The sequence below is a fragment of the Ambystoma mexicanum genome, chromosome 3p, assembly GCF_040938575.1.
Source record: "Ambystoma mexicanum isolate Mex_15411 chromosome 3p, UKY_AmexF1_1, whole genome shotgun sequence".
Classification (NCBI taxonomy): domain Eukaryota; kingdom Metazoa; phylum Chordata; class Amphibia; order Caudata; family Ambystomatidae; genus Ambystoma; species Ambystoma mexicanum.
In genome coordinates, this window is record NC_090925.1 from 365401897 (window position 1) to 365422767 (window position 20871).

At 45.0% G+C, this 20871-nt stretch overlaps 1 protein-coding gene across 3 annotated transcripts in view; it reads left to right on the forward strand.

The window, feature by feature from the left end:
- The first annotated feature begins 6918 nt into the window (after window positions 1-6918).
- Window positions 6919-20871, forward strand: part of DNMT3B (DNA methyltransferase 3 beta) — a 668820-nt gene continuing 654867 nt past the window's right edge. For all 3 annotated transcript variants that reach the window (XM_069651024.1, XM_069651025.1, XM_069651026.1), the window contains exon 1: window positions 6919-7087. In XM_069651024.1, the coding sequence (XP_069507125.1) occupies window positions 7031-7087 (57 nt within the window). In that variant the 5' untranslated portion in view covers window positions 6919-7030. The remainder of the gene's footprint in view (window positions 7088-20871) is intronic.

Below are 20871 nucleotides of genomic sequence, written 5' to 3' on the forward strand. Positions count from 1 at the left end.
CTCCTGCACTGTCTACACTCAATCGACTTTAGATATTACTTGTCCCAAGCTTCCCCAAATGGGCATCTCAAACATGTAGACATGCTCTTTTTTCATAGAGCGACTCCCTACTTCATATTTGACCCTGCTTTCTTTAGGACTGTTCTTTTTAGTCAGCTCCTTGCTTCTTCTATGAGTTTTTGTCTTGTCTAAGTTTTACGTTTCAAGCGCCCTTAAGCCTTTGGGTACCTGGCAGGCTATATAAATGGCAAACATAAACATAAACAAACATGTTCAAGTACTGTCTTCTAACTTCTTCACCAGTGTTCATTTACTTATGGCAGTGCTTGCTCCAGCTTTCCCCACATTGACATCTCAGACATGCAGAATTGCGCAAATTCTGTCTTTCAAAATGTACTTTTAATTGTTCATGTGCCTGTTGGTATGCCCCGGAGTTCCCACCATCAGTGGGCCAACTCACCGGTGTCTCAATGCATTTCCGACCCATGGCACGTTGCTGCGGTGAAGTCTTAACTCGGGACTGGCGCCTCCCGCTTGGCAAACCCTCTTTCAGCTCTCCCGCCAGCCTTGCACTCACTTGCCGGTAAAGTTGCTGCTGTTCGATATGACAGCATCCTTGAAGCCCCCCACCTTGTCAGGCCTCTTACCCCATCTCGCCACATTGGCTAGTAGCTTGCAACTAGAAATGTGTAACCAGATCTAGGAACTCAAACACCCAACAGCTTTCAACACAACCCGAACTCTGATCAAGAACTATTCCACTAGATTGCAGTGCATTTCAGCAAAAGGTTCTTACAAACCCAACTAAATCTGGACAGTAAAGGACTAGCATCCTCCTACCTTACCAAGGATAAATCCTATTCAGAACCAAACATCACCGCCCACTCTTCTCCACACAGGACCAGCTCACCACTATTGAATCCTGCAACCCAACTGGACATTTGGAACACCTCTCACACCTCTCTAGTTATATAAATCCAACCATCATAAAACACTCGAAACTGACAACTGTATATCCTATCTTAATGACTCGATAACTACCAGGAGTGCCACACTTCTCTTGAAGTCTGCTTATGTCAGACACCTTTTCAAAAGTCCACAGTTGACACAACAACTCAGTAAACTACCACATTAGAAAAGTACTGGAAAAATTCATATACATTAATCTCCAGGATTATTGAGACAAACAACATTTTGGATGAGGCACACACAGTTTTTGTGAGGAATTTGACGATCCGCACAGGGAGTGGGCACTCGCCTCGGTTTTTAATTTTTTTTTGTAAGAAATAGAATGATGGGAGATCAACCTCAGAAAATGTGTGGGGCTAATCCACACACATTTCCCAATGCTCACCGCACAACAAACACATAGTCAAGTTTACTCTGTGGAACACAGTTTACCGGCGCAGTCCTCCTGTCATGTTCACCTGGAATGTGACAGCCACGGGTACATCAGGCAAAACCTTCCTCCGGCCATGGCCAACCTAATTCAAACATCAAAGGCTCATGGATCCGCCCTGCCTATTGTTAAGTTCTGCGTGGTAGCAGCGCATACTGATGAGAGTTAATTTAAGCAGCCCTGCAAAGACACCTGTTCACAGAACTAACAAAGGGCAGGAAACCCCAACACCTTTTTGATATGCAATGTGTCGGCTTCAAGGTAGCTCCCACCCCTCTGTATGAAGGGCAGTGAATGTCATGTCTGGGACAACTGTTTACAGTAGGCAACGCCCGCAGGGATCCCCCTTTCAGAGGGAAGACGTATTTGATTTGATGAAGATAGAAAGTTTGTTCTCGCCACAAAATTAAAGGGAGATCTGCACATTGATCAGGAGTCAGAGAGCTCAATTAACCAGAGACACTTTTATCCACAGAAGACAGGAAGATGGCTGGGACTTAGTAGTACCTGTTGTCACCCTTCACCTTTCCTGTTGCAACGCACTTTGGTTATGACCTCACGCATAACAGAAGATTGTTGGTGGGGACCTCGGATTGGTTCAGTAAGGTAGGCTTAGCATGCACCAATCACTGGGGCCCATTTGGATTTAAAAGAGGGTTGAGCCCCTCTTTTGGTAGATCATCCAACGACTTTTAAAGGAGTAAGAAGGGCTCTTTTGGACCCTGGCTGAAGGTACAGTCTGCCTTACAGCTTCCGCCAGTGAAGGAAGGGTAGGATTTCCAAGAGGGAAGCAAGATCCCTCCCCTAAACATCTCCCTGGGAACTCAGAGGACCCATCCAGCAGCTCCAGAACCTGTACCTAGCCAGCACACAGCATGCCCTGCTAGGTTCTGCCAGCACGCTTCCTAGATGGGAACTACCAGAGAGTCTCTGAACAAAGGACAAGGCTGTTGCCTACAAACACTCTCCTCAGTGTCGGGCCGTCTGCCTTAAAGGATGACAAAAGTTCTGCAAAGAAGCTAGGAGGAGTGCCACATACAGCATCAACCAGCGTCCATCTTTTAAGGACCTCGAACCGTGACCGGCTGCACCACTCACTGCTGTCATGCTGCAGTCACTAAAGCTGTCCGAGACCCTTGACCAGCGTTCTAGATCCGCCAACCAGCACAGAGACAATGATTCTTGACCCTAAGCCGCTATGTAGGCCAGCCTGTAGCCATCCGTCCAGCCTTGCTTGCCGAACTGCCTGCTGCCCGATACCAGCAGCTGTCTCCTGTCTTGAACTCTGTCGCAGGAGCTGCAAAGCATCCTGGAACTGACTTGATGCTGTTGAGCATCGAGATTATCTCAAGCACCAGGTACATTGTGTTTGCGTCCTCCTGTTCCTTCTCCAAAGGCCCCTAGTGACATTTACTACTCCTTGCTCCCTTGGTGCTGAAACCAAATAATCTTGAACCGTTAAGACTGATTGCTTTACCGACTACCCTCCTGTCAGTATCCAGAGTGCATCCCTTTTCCTTTGTGAAACTGTCTGTCCTCTGTGTTCCTTGACAGGGTGGGTTGTATTTTGTAGTGTGCTTGAACTGTCTGTTGTAATAATAATAAAGTAGATATTTGTATACAACTTTGACTGGACAGTCGCTTTAACCATTGGGTAATAATTGTATTTTCACTGTGTTGCAGCTAACTAACGATCCACGACCTTGCAGAGATACGTCTGCCATTCAGTCCACCTTAGCAAAATTGGACAAGGAGGTTTATAATTGACTTGTGTTTCCAATCTGTTCGGATCCTTTCTGGTGTACTAGAGGTGTGGGGCTGATTGATGGTTTAGAAACCAATATTCATTATTGGACCACTGGTGCCCCGGAAGTTGATTCATCACAGTATTAAACCATCTAGAAGTACTGAATCACCCCGTGCTCTATCTGGGATATACTAAAGAACAACGCAAACGAAATTAAGAGAGTGTTGTCCCCCTACTGCACATCTCCACAGCTTTTGACACCATCAGCCAACAGATTATTCCAAGAAGACTAAGAGACAATGTAATAAAAGGAGTGTTGTCTACAGTGAATCACACCACTCCCCATCAGTAGAGTCGAAACCACCATCCATCATGGCCCACTACATATCCAAGCCATGACTACTGGCCTTTGGAGTACCCTAAAGATCCACATTATCACTTCTTCTTTTGAACATTTACATGACACTTACTGAGACTCATCAACCTGTCAGACATCACCTTTTACAACTACACAGAGGGCACACAAACATTTTACAAACTGAAGACCAATTCTTCAGCATACTCTCCAGAACTAAACCTATGCCCTGCACACGTGGATGGATGCCATCAAACAGACTAAAGTGCAACCCTGCTAAAACAAACCTGATGGGTTGCAGTGCAGCGCCTTCGATCACCACCTCAATCCTTTGTTCTAATGAGATGCATCCATGTCCATTACCATCCTCCTCATTAAGGAATCTTGGAAAGACAATGCTCTGTACCCTCATTCTCGAACTACATGTGGGAACCACTGTCAAGACTAGTTGTTTTTTCAACTAGGCACTTGACGACTCATATCTTATTTATAACTTAACCAAAGGGCAATGGCAGTGATAATCACTGTTGTTAACAAGACTACACTATGCAGGCAGCATTTTTCCCTGACTCCCTGAAAACCTAATGGAAAAATGACCAAGAGTCCATACGCAGAGGCCAGATTACTTTTCATGATTTGAACACAACACCCCAGGGCTATGTATGCTCCACTGGGTCTTCATTAAGAAAAGAAAACATTACAAAATACTCTGCATCACCCACCGTGCATATGATAGAAAAGGCCCAGTTTCCCTCACTAGGAAATTCTGTCACTATCCGCCGGCCAGGACAATGAGGTTCAGTAACGCTGCATTAGTCCTGGTTCAAACTACAACAAGAAACGGCAAGGCAGTTCCTATTCCCCTTACTGACTACCAAACTCTGGAATCCCCTACCTAAGCATCTCCGCATGGAAGAGAAACACTTCACCTTCAGGAAACAGCTCAAAACAGGACTCTTCAACCAACTGTACTGGACACACAACATTGAGCCTAGACTTAACCCAGAAAGAAATTATCTGATCTTAGTAATGTTTGGTGGGTCCCCATTCCATTGGCAATCTCTCCACCTACAAGATGCCAAAGTGAACCATAACCCTCTAAAACCAAGAAAGGAGTTTCACCACCACACCCGAGGAGGTCTTTGAGCCCTGGCTCCACCCCTCCCTCCTCACTTCGCCCTTCCCTCACTAACTCCTCACTAGTCATATCTTGCAACTGTACACACCCTCAGTCCCATCAGGCGACCCACAAGGTCTAAAGTACTAAACAGACTCCCGCCCTGGCCACTTCTGACAAGACCCCCCCACTACGTCCATCACTGCTCACAACTTGGGCCCACACATACGGCAAACCCACCCCAGACTACCCCCCCATCGAAAGATTCCAAACCGACAAGCAGGTAACAAGTGCTTCCTACCTGCACTCATCAACCCCTCATGCTTCAGCATATGACGTTCCTTCTATCTTTCCAACACCTCCCAATAGCTTTTTTACGGAGCCACATGCAGTGAAGCTGACATTATAGGCAGGCGGGTGATATATAAGGCCACTTTTCCCCGACCAAGACTAGGCATGTGTCATTTTCTTTTTGGGCCTATTTGCAGCATGTTTTACCCTCAACCACAACCTGCTCTTTAACTGCCTGCTTGAGGATAGGATCAGAGACTCTGCTTTGCAATGTCTCATCTCCTTCCTTGACAACTAAACCCACAAGGTCAAACTCAATTCCATACTTTCACATGCAACATATATGGTATGGAATATTGCTCAAGGGTCAGGGTTATCTCCAAATGTATTTAACACCTGCATGACTTCTGTTGCCAGAACCATGCAATCCAGCTACCTTTGGTACCCCATGTACACAGATGACACCCAATTACACCTAAAGCATAACGAGAACTCCCAATGGCTGACAGCTGGTAGCTGCATGCTTGACTCACATGCAAGGTTCCATGAATCAAAGTAACTCGGTCTTTCCTCTCCCTTGGCACAACAGATACAATATCCCTTACATTCAACAGGCCTTCAGACTTGGGCCCTGCTTCACCAATCACACAGAAGTTACGAAACCTAAGGATTGTGATAGATGCCGACTTGACCTTCATTTCCAAAACTAACATGGACCCGAAACTGGTATCCCAACATGTATGCCACATGCTGGATCCTGTCACTACTGATCATTTCCCAGCCTAACTGCCATGGTACGTGCAATATCGACCTCGCTGTTGGATAACTCAAACAACCTCTGCACTGACCTCTCGGCGATCTCCATTCACAACCTTCAGAGGGCACACAACTATGCAGCCCACATCACCCATGCTCTGCAGAAATGTGAGTACACCAGCCCAGCCCTGAAGAGCCTTCACTGGCTCCCAGTTTAAACCCCACACCTTTTCTACAAGGCACAGCATAGCATTGTACCTACGTACCTCTTCAAGCTCTTCCTCCGAGCCCTCGTAGGCCTCCACTGTCCCCTGTACAAACTATTCTTCAACACTCAAGCCTCCACCCTCTGGAACTCTGCCTCTTGCTGGAAAACTCCTTCTTGCAATTCTCTAGAGAGGTCTTAGAGCTTCGACGGGCCTTCCTGCCTTTATCTGCGATTGTAAAGAGAATGCATTGAAGCACGGTGCTGTCTCGCGGAACTGCACGAAACCTAACTCTAACGACTGCTTTGTTAGCTCCTCTTCGACCACTGTTATCACCCCTCATTAATGCTTCTCCTAACCGGAAAGATACCATCATAAATTCATACAAAATGATTTGAAGCTGACATCGAAGCGGTGTGAGTGCAATGCAACAACCTTACATCATTTTTCATAGGTATCTTAAACTAAACACATTTTCTTTGGCACGGCACCTTTGTGAATAATATCTGTGGGTACACTTGAACAGTACCCTGTCTCATACAGCGAGAAGTCCCATTGGGGCTTATGACGTACTATGCCTAATTTGTACATGTGAATGGCCTTGGCGCGCAGGCGCCGCTGCAAGTTCAGTGGTAGGCCTGGTATTGTTGTCATTGTTTCCATGGACGTATATTTACTGAATGAGGAGCGAGTTTCAGTGTGGGTTGAAAAAATGCATTAAGCAAGCACACACTGCACAGATAATATACAGTACCCAGACGCCCCACAAAGGCTACACATACAAGGATAGATATTGGTTCTTAGGCTGAGTTTGTCTGCACCCCTGCGTACAGGGATGGGGTACGACACACCCTGCGAGCATAAGTGTAGAGCTTGGTTCCTGACGTAACGTTAACCTCGGCGGAAAGCACTGCAGCTTGTGGAGCGGCTGTGGGTGTAACACGCTGTGCAGAAAGAAAGCAGAGAGGGAGTGGGGAGGAGGGAACGGGGGGAGGAAGGGGATGGGGGAGGGGACGAGAAAAAAAGAGAGGGGGGCTTTGGAACAGAGAGAGGAAGCCGAACAGTGAGGAAGTGAGAGAAGCACGAGGGGGGAGGAGGTTCTTGCTGTTTCACCCATAGACAGACAGACAAAGGCAGTGCCCCCTGAACAGGTGCTCCCATGGACCTTACCCTGAGAGCAGAGCAGCAGTGTGAGGCCCTCCGGCCAGGATTGCAGGTACTGGGGGAGCCAGAGGCCTGCCACTGGGATAGGTTTTCTGTTATCGCAGGGGTCCGCCCGCCTGCCTTTGTTTTACGTAGCTTGTATTCACCGTCGTTTGGGGGTTCTACGTAGACCTTTTTTGTATCTTCATTATGTGGGATGACTTCTGCCGTTGTGAGATTCTGTTTGAGAGCAGAACTTAGTTTGTTCCTCTCTTCAGTTCTCAAGCGTTTAAAAAAAAGAATTGATCAGCTGTTTGTGTTTTTGCTCGAAGCGACATGACAACATATGTATGAAGCAGCACCATGCATACATGAACGAGGGAGCTCATGATAATTATGTGAAAGGTTCCTGCATTGAATTTTGACCCAGTCCCTTTTTCAAAGCTTTCGAGTCTCCCAGATCCCACTTTTGATTTTTAAGAAAAATGCTAAATGGGTGATAGAAAATGTTACAACATTGTATACTTTATATATAACTATACATTGTCCTCGTCAAGCCAATATTTTTCATGAAATAAACATGATAATCAGTTGGGTTCCTATATAGTGCTTACTGGTGGATTGCTTCTTTTAAGTGTTGTAATAACTGGTGTCATTATTGCCCAATTGAATGGGTTTGCCAACCTTGGAAGGAGAAGGCCTGAGTGGCCGCAGTATTTTGATTTATGAACTGCAGGCAGCCCCCATCTCTGAAGTGAGCACTTAATACATGAGCTATTTACTCGGGCGAAAATATTGTCTTGTTACCACTCTATGTAATAATCGCATACCATTTGTTTTTAAAAACGGAATAGCTTAGTGGGTTATTCACCAACTGTTAAGTAAGATCTGTGTACAATCTGCAAGTCGAGGTTCATATTCCTGCAGGGTCGCTTCACTTTTCACTTTTCCATGGTGGATTTATAGTTCCTTCTTTTAGTGTTCTGGCATATAGGCGAAGGGATACATCACCTGTAGTATTTAATATCGCGCCATAAGTCTGTGTGGACATGGGTGTGTGTGTTTGGAAGGATCATATATATGCCATATGTGCGACTTAATCATTGATACCTAATTCACACTTTGTTTTTCTCTCCATACGTACTCTGCACTTTGTTTGCGGACTGACGTCTCGTGGTGGAGTCGCCTCTGGCACTGTGGCAGCCAGGACTGCCACCCACTCTTTAGTGTTCCTTTCTTTGGGCACCTTTACATTGAAGTTTGATGTGGAGCCACGCAGGTCTCAGAAGATCCATGATCGCCCCCGCCGCCCTCCCAGTGAAGCAGTCACCAGAGTGCACAGTGGAGTTTCACAGGATTTCCTTTACGAATGACCTGGAGCTTTCACCCAACACCCTACCCCACACCCCCGGGCAATGGGATGATGTGTTTGACCTGAGCCTGCCGAAGGTCTTTCGTGATCTGTAATAGGGCGAAAGAGGGGTGTATAGAGCTTGAGTGGGGCCATACTTGTATAAGTAGTGCCTGCAATCCAATTCGTTGGTTGCTTGAAGAGATCTAAATCTTCTGAGTTATGTGCCCCTTATTATATGATTCCAGTGTGCGGCGATGATGACTTCACTCATTGGTGTCCCTTCTACTGAGCCTACTTTAATATTGTGCCTGACCTGGTCAGGATAGCTTTTGCTTTCTCCATGAAGGAGGCCAGACTGCTGCGGCTTTGCCTGACCTTTCCGTTCTTGTAGTGCATCACTTGAGGCCTGTTGGTTTATCACTTGAAGCCTGTTAAAACATCACCTATGAATCTGCTTATGCACTGCCCGATACCTGGCAGAGCATCGCCAAAGCTACAAAGAGCAAAGAGCTTTATTTTGGCACAACTGGGTTTTACCAAGTGCTAGACTTAACTAATGTGTGCTTTACCTCAAATGTGAAAGAGTGGGATTACCTGCCCTTCAATAACTAATGGGTACTTATCCTTCAGTCGGTCACCACATAATGCGGGTTACTTTGTATACGTTTTCACAGAAGTTCTTGTGTAAAACCACCACAATAGTTGTTTAGCGTTAATACCGCTGTTGGGGGTGGAGTGGGTATCTATGTTCCTCATTAAATGTAGCCTTTATTTTTGAAAAATCACCCAACCTATGTAGCAAAGCACAGGGATAAACTCCATGATGATATGCGGGACCAGTATAGAAGAGGACTCGTGGATCTTCAAAAAGACAAGGCTATCCCATTATCACAGTTCAGTGTTTCGAGCCTTATCCAGATGTTGCTGTCTGATAGCTTGCTTAACACTAAGGAACGGTGTAATCCGACAATTAAGGCAAATGGTTACTAAGGCTGCACAGTAGCAGGAATGTTTTTTATGCCAGTGTGACAATGGAATCCCCAGATCATCATGTTTTATTTCCCTTTGAAGTGCCCAACTTCCAGAAGAAAGCTTTTTGAGTCCTTGGTTTTGAAAGTAAGCTTGCACGCTTTCCTCTAGTCTTTGATTCCCTGAGCATGAAAGCGGAAGCGGATCCGAAAACTGGTTTTGGATAACTATCACTCTGAAATACGCTTCAAGTGATGTGAGGGGAGATGTAAACCTGCACACCAGAAGAAATTGCACCCGTAAGATAATTGAGTCAGCGAGTACGTAACATTTCTTTGGGAATGTTGTTATATTGGTAAACAGAGAGAATGATAGAGAACATCTTCTGTCTATCCTTTACTTGCTTACTTTTCTATCATCATGCATTCACGCTTATACTACTCCTGTCTACCTCTTCCATCATTCTCCCACCCCCTTCCTAACAAGGATTCAGTCTGGACAGCCCAGGTTTGGCCCCAAAGACCCCTATATTTGGACACGCCTCGGCACAGGGAGACCACTACGACAATTGTGGGTGCAGTGTACATGACACTACACACATTGCTTTTCGTATGTGGAGATGTTCCAATTCTAACTAAAGGAATGAGAAATAGTAGCAAAGAGGTTGGAATGAAAAGACTGCAATATTCAACTGTAACGTGATTTATCTTTTACTCTCAATTGTTGTGATCAGATAATACACTTAAAACTGTACATTATTTGGTTTGTGCTACTTTCTGAAATGTGTACCAATGATGAAGGAAATATCCCAGTTTGAGTTGCCGTGGACAGTTCTGTTGGTTTGGTATTGGGTTTTACCTTGTGCTATTCTGCCTTTTGTATGATCTTTGGTGTGGTCTAGACTCTGAAAGCAGGGGGCTGTGCTTTGCTAGTGCAGAAAGAGGGAAAAAGCAATGTAGCTTTGCTGTGTTGTTGATGCGTGGAGCTATGTAGCGGCAGAGTACTGTGTGTGGTTCTTTTCCTAGCTGAACACTTGAGGTATGCACCTGTGCACCGAGGGGAGCCTTGTTTGCCCGTAGTGTGAGGATTCGATGGTGGCGACACTAATATATATGTTGGTTGAAGCGGTTTAGCGTTCTTTTGTTTGAAGTCTTTTGGGAGGGGTGTTCAATTGCCTTTTGTGGTGGCCTAGTTGCTATGTGCATAGTGAGTTGTATCGTGGAATTTGAGCATTTTGTTGCCGAATGCAGTAATTGGAGATTTTGATGGGTCTTTGGACCATCTATCCAGAGTGGCCATGACGACGTTTTGCTAGTGTAGCACCCTGGGTCGCGCAGTTGTGAGAAGTCCCAAGGCACCATATAATGGGGGTTCCTTGCAGCTGACAGAATGCAACACCTTGTCCTAAATCATATTGAAGAAAGACGGCAAAGTCAAAAGGGAGCGGGCAGCAGTGTGACAAATCAACTTCCGGGGCACCAGTGGTCCGGGGATGAATATCGGTTTCTAAACCATCAATCAGCTTCACACCTGTAATACACCAAAAGGGATGCAAACAGATTAGAAACACAAGCAAATTATAAACCTCCTCCTTGTCCAGTTTTGGTACTGTTGATGGAACGGCAAGCTTATCTCTGCAAGGTCATGGTTTGTTGGTTAGTTGCAACACAGCGAAAATACAATTATTACACAATGATAAAAGGGACTGTCCAGTCAAGGTTGTATACAAATATCTACTTTATTATTCTTCAACAGACAGTTTTAGCATGCTACAAAATATAACCCACCCTGTAAAGGAATGCAGAGGACAGACAGTTTCAAGAGGAAAAGGGATGCACTCTGTATACTGACAGGAGGGTAGTCGGTAAGTAATTACCCTCAATAGTTCAAGGATACTTGGTTTCAGCACAGAGGGAGCAATGGGTCTTACAATGTCACTAGGGGCATTCGAGAAGGACCAAGTGGACAAAACAATAATGCACTTTGTGCTTGTAGAAGTTCTTGGTGCTTAACAGTGTAGAGTCGATTTCAGGGCGCTTTGCAGCTCCTGCAACAGAGTTCAAGACAGGAGACAGCTGCGGTACTAGGTGACAGGCAGTACGACAAGCGAGGCTGGACGGATGGCTGTAGGCTGGCTTACGCATTGGCTCAGGGTCAGGAATTGTTGTCTTAGTGCTTGTTGGCGGGTCTGAAGCACTGGTCGAGGCGACTCGGGTGGCGTGAGTGCCTGCAGCATGACAACAGTCAGCGGTGCAGTGGATTGCAGCTAGAGGGGCTTGACTGCCTTTAAATAGCTTTAAAGGTGAACGCTGGTTGATGCTTGTCTGAACACTCCTCCTAGCCTCTTCGCTGGGCTTGTATCATCCTTTAAGGCAGACCGGCCAAAGCTGAGGAGAGTGTTGCAGGCAACAGCCTTGTCCTTGGTTTGGTTCAGAGACTCTCTGGCACTTCGCACCTAAGAAAGCCTGCTTGCAGAGCCTAACATGGCAGGCTGTGTGCTGGCTGGGCACTGGTTCCTCTCGATTCAGTATCTCCCTTTGTTCCCTGGGTGATGTGTTCTTGCTTCCCTCTTGGAGTTCCTCTTGTTACTCCTTGCAAAGTCTTCAGATGATCTGCCAAAAGAGGGGCTCAACCCTCTTTTAAATCCAAATGGGCCCTAGTGATTGGTGTAGGCAAGGCCTACCTTAACAAACCATTCCTGGGTCCCCACCAACAATCTTCTGTTATGCGTGAGGCCCTAACCAGAGTGCTTTGCAACAGGAAAGGTAAAGGGGTGAAAACATGTACTACTAAGTCCCACCCATCTACCCGTCTCTTATGGATCAAAGGATCTCTCTGGTTAATTGAGCTCTCTGTGATTCCTTATTAAAGGCAGGTCTCCCTCGAAGTGGTGGCGAGAACAGACTTTCTGTCTCAATCAAATCACAAACTCCTACTCTCTGAATGGGGTCCCCCTGCAGGGTTTGCCTACTGTAAACACGTGTACCAGCCTTGACACTTCACTGCCCTTCATACTGGCTTCAGGTTGACACAGTGCATATCAATGGTTGTTGGGGGGTTTCCTGTCTTTTGGTGGCCTATGCAGCTCGGCCCCATGTGGGCCTGTTTGAAGTATAATCTATTAGCATGCTAATTATGTTTAATTGCTGCCACCGTTTCTGCAGGGCCAACAAAAATAATAGGGCGGATCCATGGGACCTTTGTTATTTAATTATGCTAGCCATGGCAGGGGGAATGTTTTGCCCTCCCCCTTTTGAGATGCCTTGCTGTACTCGTGGGTGTCGCATTCCAACTAAATTTGACAGCAATGTCTGCGCTTGTAGGCTTTGTCCACTCAAAATACACAGGTCTATGTGTATGTCGTGCAGTGAGCATAGACAGATTATCCCCACACATTTTCTAGAGGTGGATCTACCATCATTCGTTTTCATACACAATTTCAAAAAGCCTAGGTGAGTGCACACCCACCATGTAGATTGGCAAATTCCTCACAAGCAGTGGGTATCCAGTCAACAGCGAAGTGAAATCGCTCCAGGGGAAAACTCTTTATGGACACCTATGAGCATGTTTAAGGTGTGACAACTTGTAGCAAAATTACATTAGCACACCTAGGAGCAAAATCACAGGGGGGCACATGGGAGTAAATTTCAGCAAGAGTAATTATAGTGTGACACCTAGAAGTGGAACTGCAGTGGGACACAATGGAGCCGTGTTGTAGAAGGTAGAAAGAAGAGTGGTGAGCTGGTCAGTGAGAGACGCACTCGACCATGAAACCTCAAATAACAAGGCATAACATGGTACAGTGAGAAATAAAAAGGGATGGCAAGGCATAACAAAGAATTAAGTATTTGTCAAGGGTTGATAAGGCCTAAGAAGGCAAAACAACATGATCTCTCCATTCTCCTACATTTGCAGATAGCTTCCATTTCACGTTCTCACATTGCTTCTCTCTCTCTCTCTCTCTCTCTCTCTCTCTCTCTTTTCTCTCTCTCTCTTTATTAGCTCTCTTTTCTCTCTCTCTTTTCCCAGTCCCTCTCTTCCTCTCTCTCTTTTCTCTCTCCCAGTTCATAATATCAGGAAGCATACATTTCTCATCTGCTTGCTTTGACAGTTCCAAAATGTTAACCGTGGCAATTTCTGTTCCATTGCAGAAGCTGGAATGTAGGCATTCGATGAGTTTGTGGGGGTGTTTTTTATTTTGTTCAGCATTTTCTTTGTAGATATTTGATTGGTGCAGAGTCTACTTATTGGTGGTTTGGGGGTCCAAATTGTTTTCCCTAGAAGAGTGAAAAAATAGCTTAATCGGTGCAGGATATGGTGTTTTTTTTTCTCTTGCTTCATTTTGAAATGCACTATGAGTGGGGTTAAAAATTGTCTGATTTTTGGGAAGTCTGGTAGGAAAAATGTTGGAGTGTTGTGAGCATTGCTAAAAAGTGCACCATTTCAAATGGTATTACTTTATGCATGTCTGTGTCATAGGCTATTTCACGTTTTCTTGCCATTTTATACGTGTTCACGGTTCTTAAACTTTCTGTCATGGGACCTGTGATTTCATCAGTCTAATTTTTGGTTGCCCATTTCTGGGCCTGTGTTCATCATGCATGTTTGTTGCTCGTGAATTTGTTTTAGATTCATATGCAGTGCGAAGTGGGCCACAGTCTAGTTGCTGGCCCGAAATGTGAGGCCTCCAGGACTGGATCAGAATAGGCTTCCCGTAGAGCTGTACACAGCAAGACCTTACGGCTCATGGGAATTTGTGAGTAATAAGCCCTCCAACACAGAATGCAAAAGACAAGTCCCCTCTTCATCCGCACAGGCATTGGGCCTCATTAAGAGTTTGGTGGTAGCCATGCCGTTTTTAGTGGCATGGCTACCCCCAAACCGGGTATCGGGTCCGGGTACCAGAAATAGGGAATTACCGGCCCATGCTGACTTTAGCGGGCCAGGTAATTCCCATTCTCAGGACCCGGACCCGGTACATGCCCATTCCCATTTGAGCACCCATAGGGCTCAATGGGGAGGATGCTAACAACGGGCCCGTTAATGACAGGCCCGTTGTTAGCATCCTGGTCTTCTAGTGGGACCCGCTCTGCACGTCTGGTCTGGCCAGGCGTCCAGAGCGGGACCCGCTGCAGACCTTGTAATGTGGCGGCCCGGAATGAACGGCGCCGGTCCCTTACCGGCACCATTCATTCTGCGGCCACCTACCTCCTAATGAGGCCCATTGTGTTTTATTTGATCCCTGTCTTGCTCAGTAACTAAGGCTTTTGCAGCTCAGAATATGTCACATATCAAACAACCCACGTTTGATAACTTCCTGCCTGGTGCTTGATCCCCATGTCGCCCACCCATCTGGGAAGATGCGGCGTGTTGTATTTGCAAATGAACTTCTCAGACCAGCAGGAGTTAGTGGTACAATGTCAGCCCAGTGTAAAATGTCCTCCACAAATCTAAAGTTGGCATATTACAATATGATGCTGGACATGACTTGGTAAGTGACAACTGCCTTTGCACCGGGGTGTGTGTGCCTTTACAAACATTGAATGCTTATGGTGTGGTATGGTGCAGTCTATACGCCACTGCTGTTTAGTATTGAATTATGATAGAATAGCCCATTCCTTTCTGCAGCGTGGTTTTGAGAAACAGCCTTGTGAAAATCAGTCACCCATCTGTAAACTTAGGTTGCGATTTACCGCTTATCTGCTTTGGTGGATTTTTGACGCAAGCACTAGATTAGGCGTTTGCAACCTTCGGCGCTCCAAATGTTTTGGGCTACAACTCCAATGATCCCTCACCATTGACTTTGCCGACTTAGTCTGATGGGACTTGTAGTCCCAAACATCTTGAGAGCCCAATGTTGCAGACACTTTCCCTAGATGAAACCTTAATAATGACGATAATTTAGCTGAGGGTACACCGCCTTTTGAACCTCGTCAACAGCCACTTCTTACCCGTCAGTTTTATTTGAGCTGAGCATAACTTTCAGAGCTCTAGATGACAGAGCTGACTATTCATACACGAAAATGAGACCAATAATCCTACCAATGAAAATAGGGAGTACCAAGTAAGTATGCACGGGTCTGACCCTTACTTCTTTTCATTTACTAGAATCCAAAGCTGCAAAGAACGTATGCATTCCAAGACAAATCGCTATTTTGTACAATTTAAATTATATTTTTCCTTACATAAAAATACTCCAGTTTGGAATGAGAACTACCTTTTCATTCCATAACAAATAATTTAATTTCCAACTTCCCAAAATGAGGAGTAAGGTACTCTTACCTTGAATTCTTATCTGGAGGCCTGGTAACTCTCAATAATTTCCTTCTGGTTTGCCCGGCTTTTGTTATTTCTCGGAAAGTGCTGTGTTTTTACTGGCACCGTTGGCTTTCACTCAAAATTGTCTGGAAGACCAACTAAGATGGAGCATTTCTCTTTGACTTTAGGAAACCTAAGTAAACATCTAGCTAGAAATGCGACTTTCTAAAGAGAAATCTAAACCTGCATTATTTATTTTAAAAGCCACAAGTAGCTTCTATAGGCCTAGTTCATTTTAATGCAAAAACGGAGGATAGAAGACACTGCAGACTTGCAGTACAGCTCTCTATTCGCCAATAAACCTGACCCTAAAAAGGCAAAGTATTGATTACTGCAGCACAAACACCACAGATTTTTAGCTTACAAATAAAACCCATTTATAATTACTGATTACTTAACCAAATATGTAATAATTCTTGGCACCTAAAAAGTAATGAACTAATAACTGAATATTGGTCAAATGATGCGTTGACCCTTACTTATTGAGCACCATCAATTCACACATTACTGGTCCTCAAAGAGATTTATGTTGAGTTATGTTTCTTCCTTCCCTTTGCCTGTGCCAAGGTTCACGCAAGGAACCCAGACATGTCTCTGCAGTGTTTGCACATTGGTCTTGGAACAGGTATGCTGGATCGGTGAGAACTCTAAAATGGCCTGGGGTTGTGAGGGCTATGCGTTTGAGTAGGCTGGTTCACTTATTATTTATTTTTCTGTGCTTTGTGCTACATACAGTTTTGCTTGGGGCCGAGTTCCCGTGTGTGCGGTCCTTCCTAATTTCTTGTGTGATGTGGTTTAGCAGAGGAATGAAGCTGCAGACAAACAGGCAAATAAAATACACTAAACTTCTTTCAGCTCTCTTGAGCAGCAAAGAGAATGAACTTTGCTAAATTACATTTCCCATTCAGCAATGGAAAGGGAACCATTCAGGCATCAAGACATGTTAATCCATGAGAATTATTCCTCCATTATAAATAGCCAATGCAAGGTGAACTATTCCAAAGTCTTAAGATAGCTCTTGCTAGCCAGCTACAAATCTCTCTGTCTTAAGTAATGTAAAGTAGTCTTATTTAGCACACTTCTGCTCTTGCTGCATGATTGTGTAATGAAGCGAAAGTGGAGAGGTTTAGTGGGGGCAGTGAGAGGCAGGAACGAGCGGAACGTGAGTTGTTGATGGGTACAGGCCAGAAATACCAAAGTCCTCTATGCCGATATGGTTCTGTGTGGTTTGTGACAGCGACCCTTGGGTGTTAGCGAGACGTAAAGAGGGAAACCCAATATTTATTAGCTGCCAACGTGGGAATACTGGGAGAACACCAGTCTCTGTGGAGGGGATTATGTGGTCGAGCTAAACATGTTGTGGACTGCGCTTTAGTGTCTATGTGGTAGTTAATGTGGTGATGGTATGTGTGTCGTGGCAGGGTGCTTCTGGGTCATGTATCTAATATAGAGGTGACAGTAGATGGAAAGGTGAGTTTGTTAGTTGAGAGGCTTTGGGTAGAAGAGGTAGTTAGGGAGACTCTTGAGGAGTCCTGTTGCTCTGAGTTTATGGACTAGACCAGCCCGGTAGGGTTTTAGATTGCTTCCTTTTGGAAAGTAAGAATGGTCCTGTACCATTAGAATTAATTGTGGTAGCACAGTTCCTTATTCCATTTCTTTATGATTGTTGAGTGATAGTTATTCTGGACAGTCCTGAGCAATCCGGTCTCTGTACGGGGCTGCTTAAACTGGCCTAGTAGGGTCTGGCTAAGCAGGCATGCAGTCATTATTTTGCAGTACAAAAGATGGTATACATTCCTATGGCCCCTCTGGTCCCTATCTGGTCTTTACAATTGGATGGAGGCAGGTTGATGCCTTGTGTCTGCAAGGCGGCAGAGCTGGAGAAATGTAGCTGATTGAATATGGTCCCAAGTGCATTCTTGTTTGTGACTTTAGAAGTTCACTGGGTCATTGTGTCAGTCTTTGATGCCTCGTACTTTGTAACAATACGATTGTTCTGGTCTTTAGAAGGTGTGCAGTCAAATACTTTTTCTTTGGTGGTCTTATGAACAGGCTGATTTTGCAAAGGACAGGTGGTCTACGTCTGTGCATATTGTCCATGCATGGTGCTCGATTGGTGACTGGATAAAAGCTTTTGGGTAGGCGTGTAGTAGATGATCTTCCTAGTGGTTTATGAGCTCCTGCTGTGTGTGGCATGGTGAGCGATACAGGGAGGTTTGTCTTGGAGTCTACATTTAAAAAAGAACCACTGAAGTGTTTGAAGATCCTGGGTGACGTGTTTCCATCTTTTCAGTCTAAGGAGGAGTCTAGTTGCAACTTTTGGTGCACTTTGTAGATGATTAAGCACATATTCTTGGAGGCTAAAGTAGAGGCTTTTGACACAGTCCACTCTTCAATGTACCATGGGTAATGACCGCCATGGTTCTTTGGGAATGTAAGGCATGGCCCTTGTATAGGACACACTGTATCCTTCAGGTGCGTGAGCTGTAAAGCTGGGTCCATTGGACTTGGATGTGCTGTGCGAGACAAAGGAGAAAGAAAGGAAAATAGGAGGAGTATTCATTTCATAGTTTCTTTCATAATCAGTTTGAGAACCCGTATTTCATGGGAGGGCCACCCAAAAGAGTCATTTAATATATTTATGTATTGGAGTTTTTTTTAACAAATCACATTTCTTATTACAATCTAATATGTCCCCTACCTCTTGGTGCTTGAATAATGGGTGATGGCCATCTCATTGAGGACTCAGTTTGCCCAACCTTAGAAGGGTATAAGGCTGAGTCCCTCAGCTTGGATTTCATTTTGTGACCTTAAGTCTTTGATGGATGATCTCTCATTGAGCTATCTTAACTGAAATACCATATATAACATTTTCATCACATTTAAAGTGCATCCATTTCTTCTAACTGTGCCTGCTTTGTATGTAAGTCGTACAACGATCTGAGGAACAACAGAACTCTCTACATAGCACCCATATCCAGATTCCTAAAAAAGTTAGGGATCGGAACTTGGATGGGTGGTGTAAGTGAGCGGTGACTGGGAAGGGGCAGATTCTGGTCCTCTTTTGCTTGTTCGCATATTCTTTGAAGAGTATGGCCCTTTTATTGTTATCTTTACATGCATTTTTTTCACAAGGAAATTTGCTTCACGGCTATAGGGAAAGCAGAAGGGAAAAGAAAATGCTCCTGCGATTGGAATTGGAACATCATTTAAAAGGACTTACATGGGTACACAACGATTAACATTAGAGACAAGAGACAAGTAGACAAGGTAATAATGAATTGCCTTACATTTCTTTCCTTTGGGAACTCGACTGATCACGACCCCTATGGGTGGGTGCATGACAGTTGTGTAGTGCTCTTTGAAAGCTTTGTGGTTTTGCTCTTGTCTAGGTAGTGGTGTGTTTGTGTTCCAAAGAATTGGTCTAAAAAGAAATTCTACTCATTTTAGGGGGTGTGAGCTTCTGTGAGGACAACAATAGTAGGGTTTTTGTTGGGGTTTACTGTGTAGGGTATTTAGCAAGACAGAAAGGCCCTTTCCCCCAATGTTTTTGCTGGGTCATGCACAGTGTTTTAAGGGTCATTCTCTTCTCAATTGGTTGCCACTTCAGTAATTATAGGGCTGGAGAAGTGTGTAAAACTGGTAAAGTCCAAAGGTCAGTCTTGCTGCTCTTTTTGTGGCTAGTTGTAACTGTTTTAGTAGGCAAGCCCAAATCATATGTACATAGAGTTCCTTTCTTATGTTGCCTCCCGCCTTCGTTTCTTTTGCAGTTGGTCAGCTGTTGCAAATGGATCTGGGTCATATGATCTCTGACCCACCCACGTGCTAGGCCTTTGTTACCCTTTTTGCCCGCCGTGCCTCTTTCTTTCCATTCTTCGCTTAGATCCTAAAGCGTCTTTCACCCATGCATCTAATGTGAAAAAAGGGCAATTCCTGTTTGGTCCTACCTATTCCATGCATCATAGATAAGCCAGCATCATGTACAACAAACTCTACCTGCCCCTATCCATTCCAAACCTCACACACACACATGCAAACACCAATTCTTCACCCGCCTACCTTCAACCCACACAACCTCATCTACATTCTAGTAATCATTACCCACACTTCATCTCTAAAAACAAAATATATGACCTTATGAATATCAATGCTCACTCTTCAGTACTCCATGCATCAGACCTTGTTGACTTCACCAAATTCACAACCTAGATGCACTCTTTATCAGCCAGGCATTGCTTGCTACTACCCCACACAAATAATCCCCACAACTATAGCATTCAACACAAGAACCGCAAGATGAAGACTGGAGGAGGGGTTGCTTTTATCCACAAAACGTCATGGACATGCATCCTTTAGGAGCACACCGCACTGGCATCAGTGGAACACCTTTCCTCCCATTCCAGCTAACCCACACTAAGACCGCTTCCTTCTCCTTCATCTACTGACCACTCCAAACCAACAAGGACTGTCTCTATGAAACCTTAGACCTGAAGAAAACCAGAGACACTCTACTTGAGCTGCTCAACACCATGGATATCAAGCATCTCCTGATAGAACCAATCCACAACAAAGGCAACACACTCAAGCTGGTATTCACCAACGCTCTAGCTGTCATATGCCCCCACTTTTGAACAGTGCACACCAAGCAGCCATACCTATCATGCAACACCACACACCTCTCCCCACTGGGGCCAACCCAATCCAACCAAGACGCCCCAATGCTCCTTAAAGAACTGAAGCCATGGGTGACTGGAATGGAACCTCCTCACCTTGGCCCCCAACTCTGACCCCTCAGAGAATGTCAATGTTCAACCCACTTAACCATACTTTAACTGAGACTGCCAACACCCAGGCACCACTGAAACTTAACCCCTCACACCTTGGTGCACACAGACTCATTGAAGGCAAGAACACCATCTGCACATGCAGATAGTTCTGGAGATACTCTCACCAACAAGAAGACCTTGAGAACACATGCAAAAGAAACCCACACTCAAACTAGATGGCATGGCTGCCAACTATTGCCCCATTATATATCTACATTCATTGGCCAAGTAATTGAGAAGACTGTTTCCATCTAGTTACATGAAAGGATCACTCAACACAACCCTGCAGGAGTACTAATCCGGTTTCTGGCCACAACCCAGTACAGACACCACAACTAACCAAGTTCTTGTTGGCTTTCTACTCATCCCCGACATAGGATTTCTGCTTCC